This window comes from Apus apus, chromosome 2 (assembly GCF_020740795.1).
Source record: "Apus apus isolate bApuApu2 chromosome 2, bApuApu2.pri.cur, whole genome shotgun sequence".
Taxonomy (NCBI): Eukaryota; Metazoa; Chordata; class Aves; order Apodiformes; family Apodidae; genus Apus; species Apus apus.
In genome coordinates, this window is record NC_067283.1 from 111,491,415 (window position 1) to 111,516,225 (window position 24,811).

At 37.0% G+C, this 24,811-nt stretch overlaps 1 protein-coding gene across 2 annotated transcripts; it reads right to left on the reverse strand.

Moving 5' to 3' along the window:
* Positions 1–246: 246 nt before the first annotated feature.
* Positions 247–24,552, reverse strand: LOC127381776 (desmocollin-1-like). Of its 2 annotated transcripts, XM_051612501.1 has the most exons (16): positions 24,474–24,552; positions 21,173–21,375; positions 20,584–20,709; positions 19,444–19,599; positions 18,373–18,517; positions 17,355–17,521; positions 15,796–15,930; positions 14,349–14,534; positions 12,685–12,944; positions 12,334–12,476; positions 10,460–10,675; positions 7,696–7,929; positions 5,530–5,651; positions 4,054–4,290; positions 3,366–3,411; positions 3,221–3,281 (listed from the first exon to the last, which is right to left on the reverse strand). In XM_051612501.1, the coding sequence occupies exons 2-15, from the start codon at positions 21,188–21,190 to the stop codon at positions 3,376–3,378; spliced, it is 2,181 nt and encodes a 726-aa protein (XP_051468461.1). In that variant the 5' UTR covers positions 21,191–21,375; positions 24,474–24,552; the 3' UTR covers positions 3,221–3,281; positions 3,366–3,375. The 2 variants fall into 2 exon arrangements, with proteins under 2 accessions (XP_051468460.1, XP_051468461.1); XM_051612500.1 differs by lacking the exon at positions 3,366–3,411 and having other exon boundaries at positions 247–3,281.
* Between the last annotated feature and the right edge of the window lie 259 nt (positions 24,553–24,811).

A 24,811-nucleotide genomic window follows, 5' to 3' on the forward strand; every position in this document is an offset into this window, starting at 1 on the left:
GCAAGCCCCACAGATAACTGACAGGCTTGAGCTATAAACCTTCAGCTAGAACTCACCACTGCTCATGCTGCAAGTACTATTAGCATTACAGCAGTATAACATTTCAAAAATACTTCCATTAACATTTAAAAATCCAATCCCCTTCAAAAATAGGCACGCTTATCTTCATAAACAAGTTAATGCACAAGAAATTAACAGGTTTTGTAGAAGTTATTTTTATTTTGCAAAAAAAAATTTATTACTCACTGTTGTACAAAACATACCTAAAACATGATGTTAATGTTGACACAACTAGGTAGCTTGCAAATTACCTAGTTGAAGAGAACAAATTTTCACAACTTTTAAGGTGATTCAAGACAGTAACAATGAGTGAATTATACATTTTGAAATACTGCATTTGTAAGCTTTACACAAATGTTATTTAGTACTTAGTATCTGTAAACCTTAAGTGTTTTACACAAAGTTTTCATTCACACATTTAGAAGAAAATAATGTTTTACAGTTCATATTTTTAAGTGTCTCAATTTCTTTTCAACCCTTGGTTTTACAGAAATAGATGGTTCAGTTCAGAACTTTCAATTTTTAAAAGGTAAAAACAAGTGATTCCAAATTTGTGCTTTGTTTAAAAATGGACAAAAAATGCAAGTACCAAATTATCTGTTTGTTGAAATGCAAAAGAAAAAAAAAACAGAAAACAATTTAAAGGTAAATTAGACTACAAAATATTGTTTTGATTTCAGCAAGTTCTTGTTTTAACTCCAGAGGGGAAAGTTACTACTTAAAATACCCAATGCCAGCTCAATTAAAGCTCAAATTTTGTCTATTCTTTTATAACAGTACTATATATAAGGAAAGAAACCATATTTCCAGATGTTTCTCTATGCCACCCCGGAAGTAATTTCCAAAACAGTGCACCCTGTTATTTATCCTAAGTCCTTCTGAACCATAGGATTTTTGTTTCTTTAAAAACAAACAAACAAACAAAACAACAACCAACAAACATTAAAAGGTATGGGGGGGAAGACATTTAACATTACCTTACAAAGTGTATAACCAATAACTAAAGACACAAAGAAGCAAGGAAACCACTGAAGGACAGATCTACTGGCATGAAGTCAGCATAGCTTCACTGGCATCAGCAGCTATCTTGACTTACATCAGCCATAGGTCTGCCTCTCCGTGTACATCAAAACTCACTTATGTTAGTGATAAAGAAGAGTATTGTTCAGAAGAGTAGTGTTAGCACATTTTTTAAATTAAGTAAATTCATAACACCTTGCTTCTCATCTAAGTGTTTTGCTGCTGGTGACTGTCACTCTTACCACTGGCAATGTATCTAGTTCAGGATTAATCCATCACCACTTTCAAATGATAAGACTAAAGTACATTTAAGATTAGTCTATGAAGTTATTAACCACAGCTCACTCTTATCAGAAATATTCCAAAGCCCACTTACAGTGTGAAACAGAAGGTTTTAAAAGTCTTATTTTATAACTTTGGTTAAGGTTTTATACTGTTACAGGTTTTCACAGACATAATTTGTGTGGAATGAACTGCAGCCACTGGAAGTCATCAGCAGCTGTGCACTGTGACTCTTTGTTGTTACTAGCAATTCCTTTTACAGATCATTAGCTATAGTAAATAAAAAAAAAAAATATTTCCCTAAGGCCTATGTTTACAGAGCAAATCCTAAAAGCAGGATTTTACCAACAGCAGTAAGTAATTGCACAAGTTTCTCGTAAGCAGGAAGACACTACTTTAAGGCACAAGAGAATTCCTGGAGTGCAGAGGACAGATTACTTAACCAGGAGTGCAAATACTAAAAACATAAAACCTGGGAAGCAGAGGATGAATTCCAGAAATAGCTTATGGCTATTCAGGTCTCGTTAGTGTCATCTGCCAAAGGTATTTCAGAATTATGTGTGTATATATATAGTGTATAGTATCGCTTAATCTAGTAAAATAACAAATGGGATTCAGGTGATTTCTGACACCAATCTGATGCTTACCTCTACAACCACCACATAACAGACTCAAAACAGTTTATCCCAGTGCAATTTTGCATCTCAAATACAGCTATCTTTAAAACATTCTATCAATGCAGTGTATGCTCAGTCCATTTGAGCTGTATCTTCTGTCAAGTTCTACTAACAGAAAGAAACAGTTTAATGAAGTCTGTAATGGGGCCAGTTAAAAAAGCAAGTGGTAGCTACACTGGAGAAAACTCTTGGCAATGTTCATAATTTCTCCAATGATACTATGTTAAAACTCACAAGAAACTGAGGTACAAACATGTCAAGTAAACATTAGATTTGTCTCGCATTCATTTGAGTAGGATAGTTACACCTATTTCCTGATTTATTTTTTCATCTTTTATTTCCCTAAAATAAAAATATATACTCGCATACAATGCTGATACCCTATGTGGTGATGCCACAAATCCCTTAGGATAGCAAGCTTGATGGGTGGTAACCCATTAGGAGAAAAATATATTTTTGAATATTATTTTACATATATACAATATATATATATATTTAATTTTCAATCAAAATATAAAGCTTTCTAATGTATTCACCAGTATTTTTATGTGAAAAATGAAGAAGCATTTTGTATCTCAGTTCATATAAGTTAAAAATTAACAAGGTACTTGATACCCACCAGTAATGTTTTGTGGTTAATTTCTACAGAATTGAAAGAGAACAAAGAAACAGTGAGTTAACAAGCTTTCCTTATCCAAAGCCAAATACAATAAATTTTTAAAGCAGAGTAATTAATTAAAAGGAAAACACCAACTTTTTGCATTTTAAGTAATCACAAAGAATAGGAAATATAATCTAAATAGAAACTAGCATTACTATATTAACATAGTCTAGAGAAAAAGTATTTTGAACCACTTACTTTTGATGGAATGTGTCTAGCAGAGATTTAAAAATGTTGTAAATTTAAAGAGTTACTTACACTCTTACCAGTCTATGTTAGTTTTGACAAACCTCTCCCCATCTCAATTCCAAAACACCTAATACCACAACAGTATGACAGCCACTTATTTACAGGGTGTTTTTTCAGCAGTATGAAAGGCACATTTATCTTTTTATGCATGTTTCTGCTAATGTCCTAAACTTGGGCTCCAGCTGATCTAAGAAGTCAAGTGCCTCTTCCTCATGCTGATCACTGCAGCAGCCTACAGAACCAGCCAAGGATCCTTTTCCTTCATAGTTATATGAAAGGAGATAATCTTCAGAATGCTTCTGTTCTTCATCCTGTCTGCATAGGTGCACCTTCTGCATAGGAAAAGAACAAGTCTTATTATTTTCTTAAATTGTTATCCTAAACATATTGCATAAAAATAATTTCTTTTGATTTACCTTTCATTGATTAATTTTTAATCAGAGTGTGTCCTCTAATGGATTCCTATATACAAAAAATGCACATGATTGGTCTATATCATTAAGACTATAAAATATAAGTATTTAATAAAGAAATAATTTCTACTAATCATGTATGTAACAATAAAAGAGGAAGAACCTGTTAAATAATCTGCCAAGCAACTAAAATCCAGTTGCAATTAAAAGACTGATTTTGATTTACACGTAACTAGTTAAGCAAGTAGACAGTTTTTGATCCAAAGGATGGAGTAACTAAGTTTCTAATGCTGTACATTCTTTCCTTCACCATTGCTAAGTATCAGGTTTAAATTAGTACAAAGCAAGCAGTTAGAATAAAAGCAAACAGACATTCTCAGAAAAACTCACAAAAACTTGAGTAATTATTCTAAATTAGTAAATAGTCTACAAGAGAAACAGCATATTGCCTATAGTTTAAGCCAAGAAAGGAAAGTAATTTACACTTAGGTCTAAAATACATGAAAGATCACTTCTTGAAACAGCAATAATACTGAAGGGATGCAGGGGAGCAAAGGAGTGGAAAAACGAAACGAAACCAAAACCAGAAAGCCACCCTTCTAGCACAAATACATGTCTTCCTTGAAAAGTTTGTATATATTGACCATTACCTACACTCCTGGAAAAAAGAAAACCATTTCAGAATACTTACTTCACCTAAACGAGGATGTGTGAAATTATGCCATTCTGAGTAGGAGTATCTACACGTATCCATCACAGTCTGTCCTCCTCCTTCTTTAACTGATCCCAGAGTCTGATGTCCGCCTCCCTTGACTGATTCCAAGGTATGCCCTCTTCCTTTTACCATTTCACATGTTTGCTGATCTCCTGTTTTTATTACATATCCTCCTTGATCATTTGTAGTTTGTAGAGGAATTATATTTTGATCCTAAAAAACAATGCAGTAGCAAAGATACCTTTATCTTTTTTTGTAAAACATTTTTTTTAATTCAAAAGATGAAACGGCAAAAAGCAGGAACTGTCAGTATTGAAAACTGTAAAGCCTCCAGCTTTGCAATGTGAGATTTTGAAGAAAAAGCTATCCTCAGTACTTAGTGTATAAAGATGAAAGGAATAGATACTGTAACAAGGTGGGGAAAAAAAAACAAACCGAATTTAAGTAATACATGGGATCTAAAAACTGAATCTTTAGCGAAATGAGAGCTGTATTATAATCCACATGCTGATTTCTTAAATTACCATGTAAAAATAATGTGTGGTTTTCAAAGTCAACAACCTGTAACCCGTTAAGCCAGATGCATGCATAAGTTTCACTGTTTCTGAAAACACTGTCTGTATATTGAATGAAATATGGAAAAACTAGTATGGGATCACAAACTTAAAACATTATCAGTTTATAGTGGCACTACATTATGCTTCATAGGCAAGAAGAAATTTGGCACTAGTCACCATTAGGATTTCTTGGTTTTCAAGGTGAAGTAAACTCAGTTGTTTTTTAAACTAATTATTTCCTGGGGAGGGGAAAGTAAGGGGACAGAAAAGAAGGGGAAGAGCCAGAAGAGCTAATTACTTATGTATGAATGCAGTCCTGGGCTGGACTATGTTCATGTTAGACTGAACCTTAAAGAAAGTATACATGCCAAAAGCAAGAACATATTTCATTAGCAAAGACTGTCAATGATCTTTTTTTCACTGACTCAGAAAAACAACTTTATTTGGGGTAATTTTTCAGGGGGAGGGCAGGAATTGCACCTATATATTACAACTACTATCTGCTAAACTTAAAAATCCTTCTCCAAGAAAAACTTATAAACGTGTGTCATAAACACACATTCAACATACGCAAAATAATAAATCTCATTGTTGAAAATTACTGAAGTGATTGAAATTTCCACCTGAAAGTTCCAACCAAACAGTTAAAAGTCTGGAAGAATTCTAAGCAGTCGGGCTAACAACTACAGGATATGTTTAAATATACACAGTACTACTAACTCTGCCTAAAGAAAGAATTTTCAGATTCTTGTTAAATAAACAAAACACATCTAACAACCCTTGATTTTATTCCTTATTTTCTTTACTAAATCACTTACTTGCAGGTGGTCTGATTCCCAAATTGAAATGCTATGCTTATCTTAATTATGTTTGTACATTGAAATAGACAACTTACCATCACTTCTTCTCCTGGAGCCTCTGTATTTGAAATTATTAAATTGTGATTGGCACAATCATCAGTCACCTGCCTGTGCATTACCCCAGCACCACAACAGCCACAAATTGTGATCAGGATTACTGTGGAAAGGAAATAAGTGAGGAAGATACTAAGAACTTTACCTCGTAACGGTATCTACTTCAGTTTGGCAATGAATTTTGCTGTATTAAATCTTTTTAAATGCCTAAACATCCAGTATGGCTAAAAAAAATTATTTCCAAAAAGGCCCGTTACCGAAACTCTACATATATGTACATTATTTAAAACAGTATATGGAGCTTTCACTACACTGTTGAACTATTTCATTCTTATAAAAAGCATCTTGGTTTCCCCAAAAGAAATGCAAGCATCCTTTATGAAAACACTATGACTACAAAATTTCACACTAATAAAAAATTTAGACCGAATGCAGGTGAAAAATGACATGCCTACAACAAGTTTTACATATTTTTCATGTATGAATAGGTAGATGTCAAATTATATCCTAAAGAAATAATATGCAAGTTAAAGGTCCCAAGACCAGAAACTTATGCTTCACAGAAAAGGTCAGCAGAGCCCTGGAGGGCTTCAAGAATTATATTACAGAACAGTCTTCTTTAATTCCTTGTATTCAGCTTATTCCTCCTATAATACTTTGTGTTGTCACAAACTGACTCGGCTAGAAATGATTTTGTATAAAAGAATCATCAGCAACTAATACCTCTCCCAAAAAAAAGGACTAAACATTTCATTCAGAGAACTGCTCTTTCCTTCTCAAGTTGATACCTTAAAAATAAAGAAGGCCATGAGGTACAGAGCAGTTCTGCTTAACTGCCTACGGAGCAATCTGATCTCTGAACATGTAAACTTCTGTGGAAGTTGGCCAAAATCCACTCTCAAGCCCATTTAGCTTCTGCAGCTATCAGTTGTCAGCAAGATTTGCATCTGTGCTTCCAGAAGGTCATGCCCTGATGCTGATAGATGGGGAGAAAACATCCATGACAGCACTGAGCAAGTGATACACAAGGTAAATCCCAGCCACTATAAAATAATGGGTCTGTCTGGGAGGGGTGCAGTTGATGGGCAGTGACAAAAAACTAGCTCATGTTTCACAGTGCCCCTATTGAGGGTCGCTGTATCTGAAAGTTCCACCTCCAGGCTGTGTTACTAATTTGGGTACACACCCTGCTTAGATAAAACATGGATCTATCTAATCTTCAAAACATGTGCAGGTGTCATATCTACCTGAGTAAGAATAGATAGCTATGACCGAATGGGAGCAAGACAGGTTGATCATTACCAGGAAAAAATGAAAAATAAAGAAAGAAAAACAGACTCTCAAGTATCTATTACTGTAACATCCTCTTGTGACTTTTAAAGATGTTAGCCAAATTACGTCTCATTCTGGTAAAACAAAAAAAAAAGGAAAAAAACAAACAACAAAAAAAACCCAACAGACCTGGCTTTGCTATTACGTATTATTGTCACCACATCACTGGTTTAGAGGAATATTAACGTGTTAAGAATCTATTAGCATTATCTGTTAGTTTTTGAGCAATTCCAGTAACAGACAAGTTTTCAAGTGTCTGGCCCATCGTGGTAGTATCCAACCTGTCTGTCAACATTACACAGGCTCTTGTAAAATCCCTTGTGAAATACTGTGTCTCAGACACTCCACGTTTAATCCATGAGCCAATAAAGGTCACAAAATTATCTAGGAAATTCAGTTCTGTATTCCTGCAGACAGAAATGTGCATCCCAAAACCAGAGCTAAACTCACAGACTCTTCTATATTTGCCTCAAGATGTGACAGGCACTTCAAATTCCATCCTCTTTCACATTAAGTGCTGAATACAGACTTTTTGCCCTTGCTAACATGAACACACAGATCATCTTATATAAAACATACTTAAGAGAATGAACAAAAATCCACACACAGTAACTACTGGACAAGATGACAGCAAGAAGACTGTGATCCCAATACAAACAGAGCAAGTACAACACAAAGGCAGTGATGAGGCCTATTAAACTGCCTACATTAAAAAAAAAAGATATTTGAACCACGTTTAAATCAGGTCCTCTCAGCTGATTTTAAAATGAAGTGGTCTGCATTTTGTGTTATGAAAAACAAACAAGTGTACTTACGCAGCAGTAACAGCGACCCTAAGATCATTGCCAGGATGGCCCATATGCCAAGAGTAACATTCCCACCGGCGAGCTGACGGCTCTCGCCGTCGCATTCGGTGGGAGTAAGGCAGTCACAGACGTTCACGTTTACGTAGTTCTCGCCTGCCTTTCCTCCATTATCAATCACACTTACGGGAATTCTGTATGTTCCAAATGGAACATCACCCTTTGGTGAAAGATATACAGAATTATCTGTAAAATAAAAAAGACAAAACCAGATCTCATGTTAATAATAACTGAAATTCTGTTGTCCCAAATGTGACCTTAATCAGAACCTTGCCTTCTGTTACAGCTTATTCAACAGTCTTACTCAACATCTTCATCAAGGACCTGCATGAGGAGACAGAGTGCATCCTCAGCAAGTTTGCTGATGATACAAAACTGGGAGGATTGGCTCATTTACCGGAAGACTGTGCAGCCATTCAGTGAGACCTGGACTGACTGTAGAGCTGGGCAAAGGGGAACCTAATGAGGTTCAACAAGAGTTAAGTGTAGGAATACCAGGGGAGGAACAGTACCATTCACCAATACAGACTAGGGGTTGACCTGCTAGAAAGCAGCTCCATGGAGAAGGATCTTGGAGTCCTGGTGGACAACAAGTTATCCATGGGTCAGCAATGTGCCCTTGTGGTCAAGAAGGCCAATGGTATCTTAGGGTGCATTAAGAGTGTGTCCAGCAGGTCGAGGAACGTCATCCTCCCTCCCTGCTCTGTCCTAGTGAGACTACACCTGGAGTATTGTGTCCAGCTCTGGGCTCCCCAGTTTAAGCGGGACAGGGATATACTACTGAAAGTCCAACAGCGAGCTACAAGGATGATTGAAGGACTGGAACACCTGTCGTACAAGGAAAGGCTGAGATTTGGGGCTGTTTAAGCCTAGAGAAGACTGAGAGGGGACCTTATTAATGTATATAAATATCTGAAGGGAGGGTGTCAAGAAGAGGAGGCCAGTCCCTTTTCAGTTGTACCCTGTGATAGGACAAGTGGCAATGGACAAAAACTGGAACACAGAAGTTCCACCTCAATGTGAGGAAAAACCTCTTTACTGTAAGGGTGATGGAGCACTGGAACAGGCTGCCCAGAGAAATTATGAAGTCTCCTTCTCCAGAGACTTTCAAGACCCACCTGGACGTGTTTCTCTGTGACCTAGGTGATGCTGCTCCAGCAGGGGGGTTGGACTCAATCTTCAGAGGTCCCTTCCAACCCCTAGCATTCTATGATTCTATACAACTACCAAATCCACATTAGCTAGCTTAAAGCTAGCTTAAATGTGCTAACACAAAACTACCTCTTGGATGGATTTATAATTTCAGCACCTTTTAAACCTCAGAATTGAAAAGCAAGCCTTATACAAACTTCTGACAACATGATTTGAAACTCTAAAGTTGATTCAGTTCATGATAGCAAATTACACTGTTTGAGCTTACTGGTAAACACCATCAACTGATGTTTATTAAAAGTACTTCTGTTAGTATGACTGGAATAATAAATAATAAATTTAACTTAAGATTTCTTCCACTCTTTAGCTCTATTGTTATACTCAGTGGGAACAACAATATCCAGTGGGAAGGAAAACCCATTTCATCTGCTGCCCTGTTTAGAGTCAATGATTAGTGTGTAAAAGGGCAAAAGAAATAATTTGTAAAAAATACTACAAGGTAGACACTAATGTACATAACAGTTGCACTATGATGAGGTATATGAAACTACATGTACCTTCTAAAATGTTTTTTCAATTTGCCTCATATAAAACATGAAGCTCTGAGACAACTTTGCTGTCTTTTGTTTTTATTAGTAAATGTTCAATAAAACACTTCATATCAGATCCTTCTCAGGCTAATTCTTAACACAGTAACAAATCTATGTGCTGCTCTTGTTGCCATCATCTGGCACCCACCAGGAAACCAACATTGGCTGTTACATTTCATTTCAGCAAATTTTAGGAACCAGTGATTCCTTTGGTAAAAAAATGTCTACCTACTTCAATCAAAATTATAAAAAATTAACATTAATATATTAAGGAAAATAGTAATGTGTTTTTTTTCCACCCAGCTCAGATTTACCAGAAGTCTGATGGCTAATAGCAGTATTCAGAAAAAAAGCAGCCAGAATTTTTTTAGCTAGCTTCTAATTAATTTTTAGGTAAAGTTTCAGTTTTCAAGTTCTCTACCACAACAGCAGCCTAAGAAAAAAATTGTTTTGTTTTCAGTATTTGCTATTTTATTCTTAAATTACTTATGAATTATGAATTTATACTTCTTTCTCTAGAGGTGCTGATGCAATGCACTACATCATTTTTTGTTCTCCCACCTAAGCTTTCTACCTTGTAATTTTAGATAGTAGCTGATTGCTGACCCAAGGGTTCTGGGAACAGGTTCTTGTTTATGCTTCAAGAGGCAGAATATGACATCCTTCTCCTTGCTTTTGTGATGCCAACAGTGCCACCTTCTTAACTTCTGCAAACCATTTCAAACCCAGGACAGTTCAGATAAAGAACACTTCAGCTGTTCCCCTTTATTTCTGGCACACTCTTGATCTCCTGTACAGCAAATAAAACTGAGGAACTGCTAGAGATCACCAGGGCTACCTTGTTAGCCCCACTGACTACACTGATTCCAAACACACATTCATCCAATCTGTTCTTACAGTCCACCTAAGGGAAAGGTAGCAAAGCGCCTCCCAGCAACCTACAGCTAAGTGAGGAAGAGGAGGTCTCAGCGTACCGTTGTGTCGAGTTATCTTCCACATGGAAGCCAATTCACGGTCAGTTATGCGATACGTGAAGGGTGTGCTGTAAGGCGACTCATCGTCATCCTGTGCAGTAAGGCAGATTGGTTTTCTGTCTCTGCACATTATATATTCAGTTGTAGTGATTCGTGGGTAATTCTTGTTCCCAGGATGGATGAAAACCTGAATTGTTCCAGTGCCTGTTTTGCCATCTATGAGAGAAAAAGAACTACTTTTAGCACTTACTTCTAACATTAACGTATTTCTTTCTAGTCCAAACTTTCACAATGAAATATCAACTGTAATATCCAAGTTTAAAAGTGAGGTGGAAAGCAGCAGCTGCTTTAGTAAAAAAGAGAGCAGACTTTTCACAGCTCACTCTTGGTTGCTTCTCTTTGCTTGGCTGGCTGGAGGAAGGATGAACAGCTCCCTGTGTGGGGACAGATGCTGTTCTAACAGGAGGATGAGAGGGTAAAGCCTGGAAATCAGGGGTAAAGGACACTAAGCCAAACTGAGAGTCATCAGCAGAAAGTGAAGGTCTCCAGCCTTTTTACTTCTACAAGGAAAAAAAAATAAATTACACTTTCCCCTCCTCTCATTTCCCTTGGGAACACAAACACTTTCAGAAACAGTGGGCTTCTTTCTGTCCTCTTCCCTCTGAGCCAACATGTAGTAGCAGGACTCAACCATGACACATACTGTGTCACCAAGTCTACACGCAAGAAGTGAATGAGCTCTCCCTCCTAATTACATTGTTTTCCAACAGAGGAATGGTCAATGCTTCTATAAGCATTGCAGTGGCATTAAATCAAGTGTGCTTTTTAAAACTTTCTCTAGAGACACCTGATGCATGTATCATGTTTACTTTACACGCAACAGAATTTCTTAACAATTTTAATTCATAAGATTTACATTTAGAATGCAAGTTGTAAACAGAGTTAGAAATTTTAGATGTAGAGCAATTTCCAAAGGTCTGCTCCTTACTTCCACTGATGTATAAGCACGTAATACTCAAACTAAACCCTGCCATTTGATTTATAAAGGCAGTCAATTTTCCCTTTTTAATGCAAGATACATATTTTAGAATCAAAAGTGTGACCTCTAAGCATAATTTTTTTTCTCTCATAATCCATTTGCTACATTGAGTATTTGGGAAGTGAAAGGCATATTCAATCTTCTTGGCTAGATGACACTGAGGCAAAGCTGTCTCTTTTCCTACAATAAATGCATATACTCAGTTAGAAAGAAATAGGTTACCACTCACATTAAATCAGAGCCAAAACCTGTTTTAGAATAAGAACTTGAGTGTACAACCCTTCCTTTATAATCAAGAGTAATTTCTAAGAGCATGTCGCCTGAGCAACATGTAGTGTGAACACTGTTACAGAACTTAGATGACTGAGAATAAGAGAACAATAATATACAGCAGTGAATACAGCTATTTACATCAAGGGTTTCCAAAAGCAAAGAGTCAAACAGAGAAGGAAGCAGTAAGAGTTGCAAGGCCAACGATTTTTTAACAAAAAGTTCTCTACTTTCTCTGTTGTCAAATTCACAGCTGCCAGGTGCTATCATTTAAAAAGATATTCAGGAAATACAAGAATACCATCCACAGGAAACTCTCAATTTAAACTTACAGGATTTTAAATGGGAGCAGGTAACTTTTGAAGACACTGAGAATTTGCTCTGATTTCTTAAATTCTTTCCCTGCTGTATAATATTCCCTAAGCATATGACAGAGCTAACCCAAAGACAAGACAATGGACTAGGTGGGTCTCTGGTCTGATTCTCTATAGCTGTCCTTGCACTGTATGTGCACATCAACTTCAGTTACAGACCACAAAGAATACTGACAACATTTAGTACTCACTTCTGTCTATGGCAAGGACTGTGATGTTGCATTGACCTCGTCTCATTTCTCCTATATCTCGGTCCAAGACTTTAGCAGTTCTGACTTCACCTGATTTTTCATCTATATTGATCCAATTACATTGGCCAGGTGGTATCCGGTAGCTGACAAGAATAACGTGTTTGTTCAGTTAAAGAATTCAAATATACATACACTTGTATATGTACATACATACAAATACATATATAGAGAGACATATTCACATACACTCAGGTGTATGTGCATGCACACACAAACATACAGCATCAACATCTATTTCCCCCTTCCCATATCCCACTCATGCTGTACTCCGAATAAACTATTTTTTCATACCATATGCCTTCACTATTCCCAGTTTCCGGATCTTCTGCTACGTATCTCCCAATACTCTTCCCAATATCCTCACATTCTTTAACGTCTAGGCGTAAGAGACAGGGTTTAAACACTGGCCCCTCGTCCACATCCATGACATGCACTGTAACAGAGCTGGTGCTCTGGGAAAGTTGTTGGGAATGTGGTGCCAGCATGTAGGGTGCTTCGTTGTTGACTGCAATCACAAGGACCCTTTGCTTGGCACTTTCATAGTCCAGTCCCTGTAACAAAGGAACAAGGGTGGGGTGTTGTTTTTTTCCTTCAAACCAATACAAAACTTGGTATTGTATTCACTGCCCAATTATTAAATATATAAGACCATACCACATTTATTTACAAAAGAAGCTGGCTATCCTTCTGGAATATCCAGCTTGAGACACAGTAAAGGGACATGACTTAAAAATAAAATAAAATGCTAAGTTCTAAGTTAGTCGTGGAAAAGAACCTGAGAAACTACCCTCTAATAAGGTAAGCAGCACCACTGTAAAGTTCAGGTTAATACTCTGATAGTCAATTACTAATAGAACTGAAATAAGAATTAAATGTGGTGGGGGATTTCCTCCTCCCATATCTAACTGACCATTATTTTAGGTTACGTACATTTCCTTTCCAGCACAAGTCAATCACACTACATCTCATCTATTTCCTAGTAAGACTTCACTCATCGCAAATAGGTCTGAACTCACAGGGTTGATCAGTAAGTACCTACCATTTATTCCTCAGACACCTTCTCCAAGATCAACATATGCCTTTAATAGAGCTTCTTATATTCTAAAATCATAATACTCTCTAGTCTACTACAGCATTACACTAAATATAAGAAATTTCAACTGGGTTAGTATACCAAGCACAAAGCTTTAAAAAAAAGCTCTAATTATTAACAGAAGCAAAAAACATAACAAAAAAAAAACAACAAATCTAACAGGCATCTCCACCCTTATAATTTCAAATTTCAATTTTCATTTTTTCTGGTCCTTAGAAGTTACCTGTTATTGCAGTTTTAACAGATAACAAAAAAGAGGCATGAAGAGGAAAAGGAACATGCTGGAGTACAGGTACAGTGGTCCTTCTACCTCACATCTCTAAAGCACTGGGTAAAACAAGTAACTAAACTAACACATGGTCTTATGTGTATGCAGACTCTCTCACAACCAAGAAAAGGAAACCTGAAGGCACTACCTTGCAAAATAACATTTGGAGAGTTTTATGCAAAGTTAGGACATTTTATCAACTCCAAGAGAGTAAGACTGGAACAGGTGCTCACCCCTCCCTTCCTCTGCAACACTCCCAGTTCTGTTAAAAACCCCACATGACGTATTTCTCAGTCACATCCCTCAGCCTAAACAACTCCAACTGTGAAACCAGGCATAAGTACCAAGCTCTCCTAGAATGACAATCCAAAGGGAATTCCTTGAATTCTACGCACAAATAAACTGAGTTTAACAGGTTATGTACCACACACAAGCCTTGTCTGCAGTGCATTGACAGTTCAGATCAGGAAGAATGCACAATTTGCCTGACAGTTACAGATATACTTTGAATAAAAATGCATTCTAGATTATTGGTTTTAAAGGCAAAAACTGAATACACACAAATGTTCCTCTAGCAGCTCCATTTTTACTTACCTTAACAACACACAGTATTCCTTCATTTGTGTTTTTATCTGTTGTAATTTCAAAGGCCCGATCGTCATTTCCTCTTATAATTTCATACACTGCTCCTGAGCCAGGTGAACCAGGTTCATCAAGATCAACAACAGAGACTCTGAGTATTTCTACATTCACTCTGTTTTCCTCAACTCGCGCTTCATACTTGGAGTATAAAAATAAAAAAATCACTTTAAATCAGAGAATACTGTTCCATGATGCAGGACTGAAGAACACTGTATTTAAATAGGACTACTTAAACTCAAGGGGTCAATTTACCACGTTGCTGTAATGATTTTTTTTCATGCATTAGCCTATTTCCCCCACTCCTCCCTTACACCCTAAATCAAACAGTAAACCTTTCCTGCCAGCACAGTTAGAAACTCAGCCCCTTCATCCACTCAAACTACTGGCGACATAATTAAGTCTGGAATTTTTCTTCCAGGAAAGGTAAATTAGCACAGTTTCCCTCAGTTACATCAGCTATAGATGCTGATTTGCATAGAAAATTATCAAAATGAGCATTAGAAAAGGCACTGGATTGAATTTAAAAAGATAGAAAAACAAACTAAAAGAATTTGAAGAAAAGCCAAAAAGGGTGAAATCTGTCTCTATTTGGATGGCAAAGGATAAAAGGATTTCTCTTATTTATCTTTTTAAAGGGCTGTGTTATTCTGTACAAGCTCAAGAAGCATCGGTAGGAGCAATTCTTAATATTACTGATTATCTGCTACAGCAGTGAGTGAATGGACTAACCTATGTGTATTCCTCATGGATAATGAATTATTTTTCATTAATTTCATATGAGAAAACCTCCTGTGATATTTGAGCTGTATACTTGATTATTGAGGCATACTCTCTGTCCTGAGTAATTCACATGGCTGCAATAAGCAAAGACTTAAGGCTGAGTTCTAGCTATTGGTGAACAAGAAGTGGTTTAAATAACAGTTCTGTAGAAGAAAAAAAATAAAGTAGAAAAAGCACAGAAAAGCTCCGTGAAAATCCTTGGATCTGCCTCACTAAAACTTTCATTTGCAACACAGAAGTAGCCAAAAGCTGGTCAAATGCTGGTCAAATGGCAATGAGGTCACGATAATGCTGAGAAGCGACTCTGTCCCCTCTCTGAAAATGGTTAAATTATGGGATTTCTAAGACTATGCATTGCAGCAGAAGTGAATGAATGAGTCATGTCACCTTGCTCCCAGTAGACAGAAGGCAAATTACTCAAAGCAACTAATATACCCATAGGTCTAATGATCAAACAGCACAACAAGCAACAGAGCGTTTTCAAATGTCCGTACTGCCATTATCTGTCTCAGGGCATTAGGCTTCATATTCGAGGGACCACCCAATAGCAAATTAAAGAGAGGATAAAAACAGTATTTTTTAAAATGTTTTCACATACATTTCATTTATGGAGACTTACTTGTGTCTGTTTGAAGGATGGTGCATTGTCATTTGTATCTTGAATTCTAATGACAGCTGTTCCCGTACTGCACAAACCAAATGGCTGACCTGCCATATCTCTCACTTCAACTAACAAAGTGTAACTCGGTACCAGCTGAAAAGAGGAATAAAACATATAGAAGTTTGACATAGTGGGTTTTTTTAATCACATAGCTACACACAAGTAGAACTAAATATTTTAATCCCATTCCAAAAGGAAAACAAGTAAAACTTTTTCAGTGACTAAGCAGCACTGAGTTCAGCATCTGTTAGTAATGTGCACGCTACACCCTGTATCGAATAAAGCTTCTCAGAATGTCAGTGTTACTTCCCAATACCTGAAGTTTTGAAATATACAAAGGATGCACTTTCATCTGCTACTTACACCTCCCCTCTGGAGCAGCAGAATATCCCCTTAGGTTTCCAGATGGTAAAGTGATTCAGTGCATGTCTCTTATTTCAGTAAAGATGACCAGAACTGGTGCAGCCATCAGCCTTTGTCTGGGCTATGCATGACAAGACAATGCCTTCCATTTGGCATTGCACAGGAGTCCTGCATTTAGCAGTTCCAAGCGGATCACTGATAAGCAGCCCCAACTGAAACCCCAACTTGAGTCACAACAGTAGAATGCTCTTTTTAGCCTTATTAATACCTGAACAACCCAGGAAAGGGGGACCAAGGCATACTGGGCACGAAAGCAGCAAGTTTGTAAATCAAGACAGTAACTCCAGTTCCAAATGCCTAGAAGGTTTTCATCTTGCCAAAAGAATTGTGAAGTATACTTGCCAGTGCACAATTTTACAACACACCACTAATGCGGATTTTCAGCCAGAAAGCACCCTAAGCATGCCAGAATATGCCTCTTTTTATCCTCAAAAATTATGTGCCTGTAATAGTGATTTTTTCTAGAATGACTATCTTATGCTACGGGTACTATTTTAAATTACACATATCTGCCAGTTTTTTTAGTGTAAACAATCTGTCACATGACATTTTATATAAAAAAAAAATCCCCTCAAAACCAAAACTAAAACCTCCTGTTATATTTATTTGAAAGCTAGCTGTTAAGATGAAAATTGTTTGCACTTTAATTTTAGGAAATGTTATATTACTGTTTAGGTTTACAGACATTGAAAGTATTTTTTCTGAGTACTGGATATATGACTACTTTCAGAAAAGTTTATCTTTCCTGTAACAAAGCAAGAAGCACCTCAAATGGAGATTGTTTAGGAGGCAACAGTGGTTCACAGGATTCATAAACAGAGAAAAAATAAAAATCCATAGCATTTTTATCCAGAGGTCACAAAGGAGAGCAGTGGGACGTGCCCTGCCAAGTTAGCTAGAATATAGTAGGTCTATGCAGAAACTATTTGGACCTATTAAAGGTCTCTGTAAAGCTTCAGAAGCTCCTTATAGAGGCAAACAGAAAAAAGGTGAACAGAAATTATTTATCTGATGATTCCTGTGCCAACAGTTCAGAGTCAAGAAGCTATCTGTGTGCACTAGATAACAGCTGAAGATGCTTCAGGAAAGATCACCTCTCTGTCCAGCTGCGGTAACAAGACAGCAATGACACCTGTGTCACCGTGTAAAGAAAATGCTGGGGTTACTGGTGGATTCTGTGACACAATGCGGTACTTCAATGTAGTATGCAGAGTGTAAGGCTCATCTCTGTCCTCTGCAGTCAATTTTCCAACAACTACACCTGTGAACACAATAGAGGCATTTTTAGTTCCAGAAAAATCTGTGAATAATCAAAAATAATTTGAAAAGGTATTTCCATTTTTGATAACTGAAAATGGCTACTTGTTCATTTAGCTCTAAATGAAAATAATATTAAAAACACAGTAAAAAGTAGTAAAAACACTGTGTTTTAGGGTGAAGAGGAAGACCCTTTGCTCCCTTTCTTGTGAAGCAAGTTTGACTTTTCCTACTTTATACCTCTTGCCCTAGAAGATAAGGGAGGAATGGCAAACCACAGCTTTTGCATTCCTTATTCTCTGGGGTTCACCTTTCTCCCTGCTTTTGTCCTCTGTCACACAGACGCATTAAATTAATACCAGGCAAATCCCTGCCTTTTACAGGCATGGGACGAAGCAAGACTTTCTCCCCCCTGCCCTCTCCCAGGAAAAGTCCTACCTTTATCAGCACAAACACTGTCAGCTTAATCAAAGGCATTCTGCACCTCAGAACAATACTGATTTAGCTGTTTAGGAAACTCATCTGTCAAAAAACCACTGCTTTATCAATCATAACATTTTATGGAAACAGGCGATTTTGGGTAAAATTAAAAGAATAATGCTCTGAAGTTCTTACACGGTTCTAGAAAAACGGAATCACCTCAGCTTTTAAAAACTGTGTTAAACAATACTTTCCACTATGAGATAGCATTTTAGGATTTCTAATCATTAAGAAATCTTGAGCCTTTGCTGTAAAGAAATACTCCTCAGAAGTCCCATAAAATTGATTAGAAAGCAGGATTACACCTTGTTATACTAGTATGTAACTGAGCTGAGCAGTGGTTAACTGTGTTCACTGATCTAAAATAATTCTTACCAGGTTTGGAGTTTTCAGGGACAGAAAACTCAAAAAGGTCCTGTGTAAAATACGGAGCATTATCATTATCATCCTCTATCCTGATTGTATGCACAAGTGGTACCTCTGGTGAATAACCATCGGGAGTGGTTGCAAAGCAAATTATCTGTAAGACGTAAATGAATTAATATGCTTCATGCTTAAGCAACAACATTAAGCAACACTTGTAGCTCATGGAGAAGTCAGTAAAATGAAATACAGCGTACCAAGAATACCCTTCTCAAGACCAGGCTCTTCAGCCACATGGGACAGGAAATTACTGCTATCTTACAATGACAGCAACACAAAACCTTTAAATGCTTTCTAATCTTCCATCTTCCCATTCCTCTCACTACAAGTAGTTGAGTCACTTTAATCTCTGCTCCCCAAATCTATCCAACACTTTTTCCAAGTCTCTTGAATGCATTTTTTCCAGGTTTCTATGAGACAATCTCAGTCCTACAAAATATTTAGATGTAAATACTGCTATTTAGAACAAAATCAAGAACAACAGCAAAATTATTTGCTCATTACGACATGATCTAGTAAAATGCCCTTACACACACTGCAAATTACCTATTTGGAAGCTGTTTCTGCTGTCTTTTACACTTCTCAACCAGTAGAGAGAGCAGTGTACCTTGCTAACAAAATGACAAAACTGAAAAGCCTGAGAAAGAGAGGCTCAAAAAACCCACAGCCCTCCAGAGTGTCTCATGAGCTTGTTTTTATGCAGACCTTTTCAACCCTTCCTGAAAAACTCTAGGATAACTTCAAACTCTTCCCACAAGTGATGCAAATCCAACAGCTCACTACGTTTACACTGTAATTAGAGTCTAAACAGCAAAAAACAAAATTACTCTCAAGATCTAGAAGACCAGCTATTTCTTTATTTGTCACTGACTTCATCCCTACAACACCAAAGATATTAACTCAGGACGGATAGCTGATTTCAGATTTTGTCTGCTCCCAGTTTCCTCTGTAACCCAGCTTTCAAACATATGCATGACAAAAAAATAAATAAATTAGTTATATTTATACAATTTAGGCCTTTACCTGAAAGCTTGGGTACTGTTCACGGTCTACTGCACGAGTAGCGAAGATATTTCCAGTTTCTCTTTCTATGTAAAACAAACCCTTTGGATCTTGATCAATTCCTGGTCCACTTGCGGAATAATAAATAGTGTAGTTCTGAGCTGTGTCTGACTGAACCTAAAAAGAACATGTCTTTAAGCCCAAGGAAAGCCAGCAGCATCATTGTAATACATTTTCCTCCCTTTTCATGATAATATTTAGCACAAGCAGGAACTGTTAAAAAAAAATCAACAAACTAAACAACAGCTTACCATGTAACTGCCTTCCTTTTTAATATGTATACAAGAGAAGGGGTAGTTAATTCAAACTCAGAAATGTTTATAAGTATTGAACAATTACATAAATGACAGTGTGTACTGAGGAGAGGAAGGAGACCACCTAGAGCAAAGTCCAGAGATATGCCAATTCAGATAGCCCGTCTGCCTCTCATTACAAGCAGCAGCTATCTATTTACAAACACTCTTCTCCCCAAAGACTTTCCTTACTACTGAATGCCAGGAATTAGGAAGGTAAGATTAGAAGAATGACTGCTCTGCACGGACTCTGTTATTACACTTGTCTCTACATATCTGCTACCAGCTACTCTGTAATCTAGTAAAGGCTAGATGGATCTATGATAACTTTAGATCTTGCATTTCTCTTCCACACCTACTCGTTTTCTTACAATAAGTACTTTTCCTAATAACACAGGCCATGCTCAAGCCTTCAACAGCACAGGTATACACCTTGAGCTCCAAAAGGATGTAGATATGTGGGTAAGATTTCCCCTTACTTGTGTGTCTACAAAACCTTTTTCAAAGCAATGTTTTGGGAGGGGGGGTTGTTTGCTGCCTTTTTTTTTTATTACACAATTAATTGTTTTCCAGCCCAAAGAGCTCTATTCTGATAGCATGCCTCTCTCTTTTACAACTTTTGCACGTTTCCAGTTCACCCCAACAACTACAATCACAAGCTATTTCAGCTACAAGATCATATGAACAAGACAGGAGTAGCAGGAATGGCATCAGTAGGGAATGCAAGAGGGCTGGCTTTTGTTTTTTTATCATAAAAGTCACATATGAAACTAGCTTGTTATAAAATTGGGATTCATATAAAATATACCTGCTGTATTTGTAGTGGAAAAGGTCCCAGTGAGTTCTCTATCATAACGGAGGGAATAGGGCCCCACCTTCTTTTGGTTCTCTTGAGAACTGTATCTCTAGCATGCCTGGTCTTCTGTGTCCGAGTCTAGAATACAAAAAAGAATACATGCATATATTCTTAAGTCTGTGGATTTCTGCTTAGCTACTGTCCTGCATTTCCACCTTTTTTCCCCTCTGTTCCCGTTTTCCTTCTGAGCATTGTTTTTCCCAAAATCTTAATTTCTGAATATACCTGTAATACTACTCCAATCATTTTTTTTCATTCGTAGTAATACTTTGCATTAATAAAATCTGCTTTAATTCTTCAAACATTGCTTTTAAAATTATTGATATTTCTGATTATACTCCTTGCTAGCATCTCCCATTTCAGAAAGGAAGTTTGCTGACTTAAGTAACAGAGTAATAAACAACAGCTAAATAAAAATATGCTCTACACCAGACTGCTTTGCCTGATTATTTGAATTCCAAAACTCAACTAGTTACCCAGCATGAAGATGTACTCTGTGAAACCGTATTTCAAATAAGTAATCTTGAAATTAGAAGCTCACCTTTCTCTCTTTTTCCATCAAGCTAACATGTATTTTCTTTTGTACATATTCTTGACTGTCTTTAAGTAATATGGTAAAAGTATTTTTCTCAGCAGACAAAGAAACAGCAGATGTTGTGTACACAGAACCATCCTCTAGAATTTTGAAGTTCCCATCACTGGAACTGATAAACTCTGCAGACTCAAGGCATTCTTTCAAATCAACTGTAAGATAAAATATTCAGACAGTAACTCCAACAGCAAAACACCAACATGTCTCAAAAAACAAAATAAAATTCCCTAAGTAAAAATTGTATTTACTGACACATGTAGTCTTCAAAATTTGGTCATTCAGTATTTAAGCATCACATGTATAGATTCTAGAACCCATTTATGCACTCAAAGTTGACAAAGTTTACACTAATTTCCACTCGTGTTCTTAAGTATTTCCTAAAGGACATGGATACTTTGTTAAAAATTACTCGTTAAATTGACTGAGTAATATTCAGGGTTTTATTGATTCATAGCAAGTAGAATGCGAGCAAAAGCAGCGCTGGGTGACAGGGGAGTCTGCGCTCCACCACTGCCACACGCTTGAAACAAATCACTAGTCTTTTATACTCTTCTTCTTCCGTATTCTTGTACTTCTGCTTTCCTTTAGTGTTGTACTCTGCATTTTCTTTAGTGCTGTACTCTGCATTTTCTTTAGTGTGGTACTCTGCATTTTCTGCCTCCTGGTAATCCCATATATGGTATGGTTTATATAACATTTTGCTTAATACATACTTATCGGCGGCAAAGCATACATTGTGCAACGCTTATAACATTTTGCTTAGTACATATTTAACAGCGGCAAAGCATACATTGTGCAAAGCTTGGCAGTTTCGCATGGGTATTTTTCTGTTAGTACTTCCCTTTTCCAACCACGGTATAGGGGTGTTACAAAACTTTTAGTTTATTGATAGTTTAATACACATTATCTGTTTCTAACATACTTCATGCTTATCTTTCAACAAGACACTACACTGGTAAAATTATTGAAGCATCAGAGATTAACTAATGCATTTAAATGCAAAATACCTTGTAGACACGCTAATTATTGGATCAGTAGCTATTAAATTTGTCTTCTGCTCCACGTCTCACAAAATCAGTGAAGATGAGTAACTAATGCAAATGCCCAATGAAGATACTACATCTTGGAAGTTTTGCCCTCAGGAGGAAAGCACTGACTGGTACTATATGATTTAATAGTCTTTGGAGGAGAAAGACCTTTAAATTACAAGACAGATGACAGAGAGACTACCTCTAGAGCAAACAATTGTCAGTTCTTTAATATGTACATGACAGAATCCCATGCAGGTTTTAGGAAGTACTAGGTAAGGTCAGCATACTTCTCAAGTATTTCTTGAGAAGCATTTGCTATCACCTGTGGCTAAAATAAACTTTAATGAACTTCAGTAAACCTGGTTCATCAGAGAGTAATTCTGCACTACAGCTGGAGAAAATAATGAAGAACTGCAGTAGGCCACAGCACTAAGCAAGGACAAACTGGCACCATGAAAAAGATGAAGGTGAGAGACCTAAATTCTACACAAATAACTCCTGCAGAGTACAAGAGGTGTCAGTGTAATGTTCTCAAGGTCAAAACTTTTCAATACTCCTTCAGTGGATGGGAATTTCTCTGTAAAAGTTGACTGCAAAATTTCCAGAGTAGAGTAGATTCAGAATTTCACCCCATTTATGTGGTTATTTTCAATAAAATGAATTGCCTTTCTCTTTGAAGAATGCAAGAAGAGACCAGAGCATCATCTTAAATATGAAGTATTTTCTTCCTTCCTCTTCAGAAGTTTTTCTTCTAACTGCTCAATAAAACGTCTCCTAGACTTCCTGGAGTACTGCAGCAGTGACTCCTTGCCAATCAGTACAATGAAAATTTAGTACAGATGTGAGTATCACTGCCTCACTTCAAGGTGTCTCATACTGCTACAGATTACAGCACTGCATTTCCAAAAATACCAGATTGGAGATTTTCTTTCTGATGGATATGTGAGTCAACATTGTGCTCAGTTAGCCACAGCTTTGTGGCATCTTTTTTCTTTACAGCCTCTCCAGAAAACTCCTGACTCATTTTCTTACAAAGGTATGATTCTTATAGGAATGCAAAATATAATATAGCTTCTCAATAAATGTTGCAGTAATGTCATTCAAGATATAAAAATTTTGGTGAATATTTGGGAAAAAAAAAAAGTTTAAATTCAATGTTATGCAATTCATTTATGGCACTGTAATAACATGTACGTTTTGTTTTTATACATATCAAGTTTGTTTACACAGAAAAACACTAAAGTCTCTAAGAACATTCTAAATCCTTAAACAGGATTTAACCTTTTGCCTTAAAATTTAACAGTAAGGTCAATGAACTTTGTCAAGCTAGATTTTCTGAGCACTAGTATTGTGATGAACTACCAACCCATTTTATTTGTTCCTTCTGTAGGAATGTGGATTAGGGTTGCAGATTTGGAGCATATTCTTCTGTTGTCCTAGGACTCTCATAGTGCACCTTTGAATCCTCAAATACTGCTGTTGCAGCTCCTAGGACACACCTTTTAAAGCTGATTTTCAAAGCCTGGTCTGAAATAAAAAACTGGGGTGTTTTCTGGTCTTCCCAATTCCTCTCAGTCACCTGCTCACTGCCTAAGCCAAAACAGACCGTCCAGTCAGACAGAAGCACTCTCCCAAAGAAATCTGAATGCAGGACACCTTTGCAATGGATCCCCCCCGCATGTCCTGAATGCCCCAGCACCACTGAGGCACCACATCAGTGTTTCACAGAACAGCAGCTCCTGGGTGCTTGGTTTTGTGGGTTTAATCTTCTTTTTTTTTTTTACTATTTTTTGTTTGTTTGCTTTTTGTTTTGTGGTTTTTTTCTTGTTGTTTTTTCCATTCTCCAAATGACTTACTGCTCTCTTCATATGACTCTGTAGGTTATGGGCACACTTTTGAATATCAAGCCACTTTTACAATACAAAGCCCTAGACTCCAAATTTTGAAAACATTAAACTCTGCCATGCTAGTTTTAACATAAATACTGTAACCTGACAGTAGTTGTTTACGCAAAAGTCAAACAGATGCACAGAGCCAGCGTTTAAATCCATAACAAACATAGGGCGTATCCTTCATAGAAAGGCTGATCCAGCTGTTTAACTGGCTGTCCAGTCATCCATTCATTCATTCAATTAAATAAAGCCTTCTTCACAGTTAACAACATGTCCAGTAAAGGTGCAATGTTGAAACGTTAAGATGGGCATCTAGCAGTTTCTCACCTCTGCCAACTAAGGTGTCAGCCTCTAGTTCAGAAGGAACATGAAAAATTACTTTCTTGCAAGCTTCACAGCACAAACTCAGTACCTAGAAAACAAATTAAGAAATCAGGAAAAAAAAATAATAATTATATGCTATTTTGAATAATAACTAGTTGCTGAAGCCGCCTTTGGTTTGTTTGGTTTTTAAGACTAGCCAGTGAAAAGGCAGAGAAAGCACTCTTCAGGTGAAAAGACGGCAGCACAGCACATAAAACTTCAAACTGGAAAGACGGTCTGACTACTGCTCCTCAATCTGTCCACGACTCGCAGGCTTTTTTTCCTAAAATCAAAGCAGCACT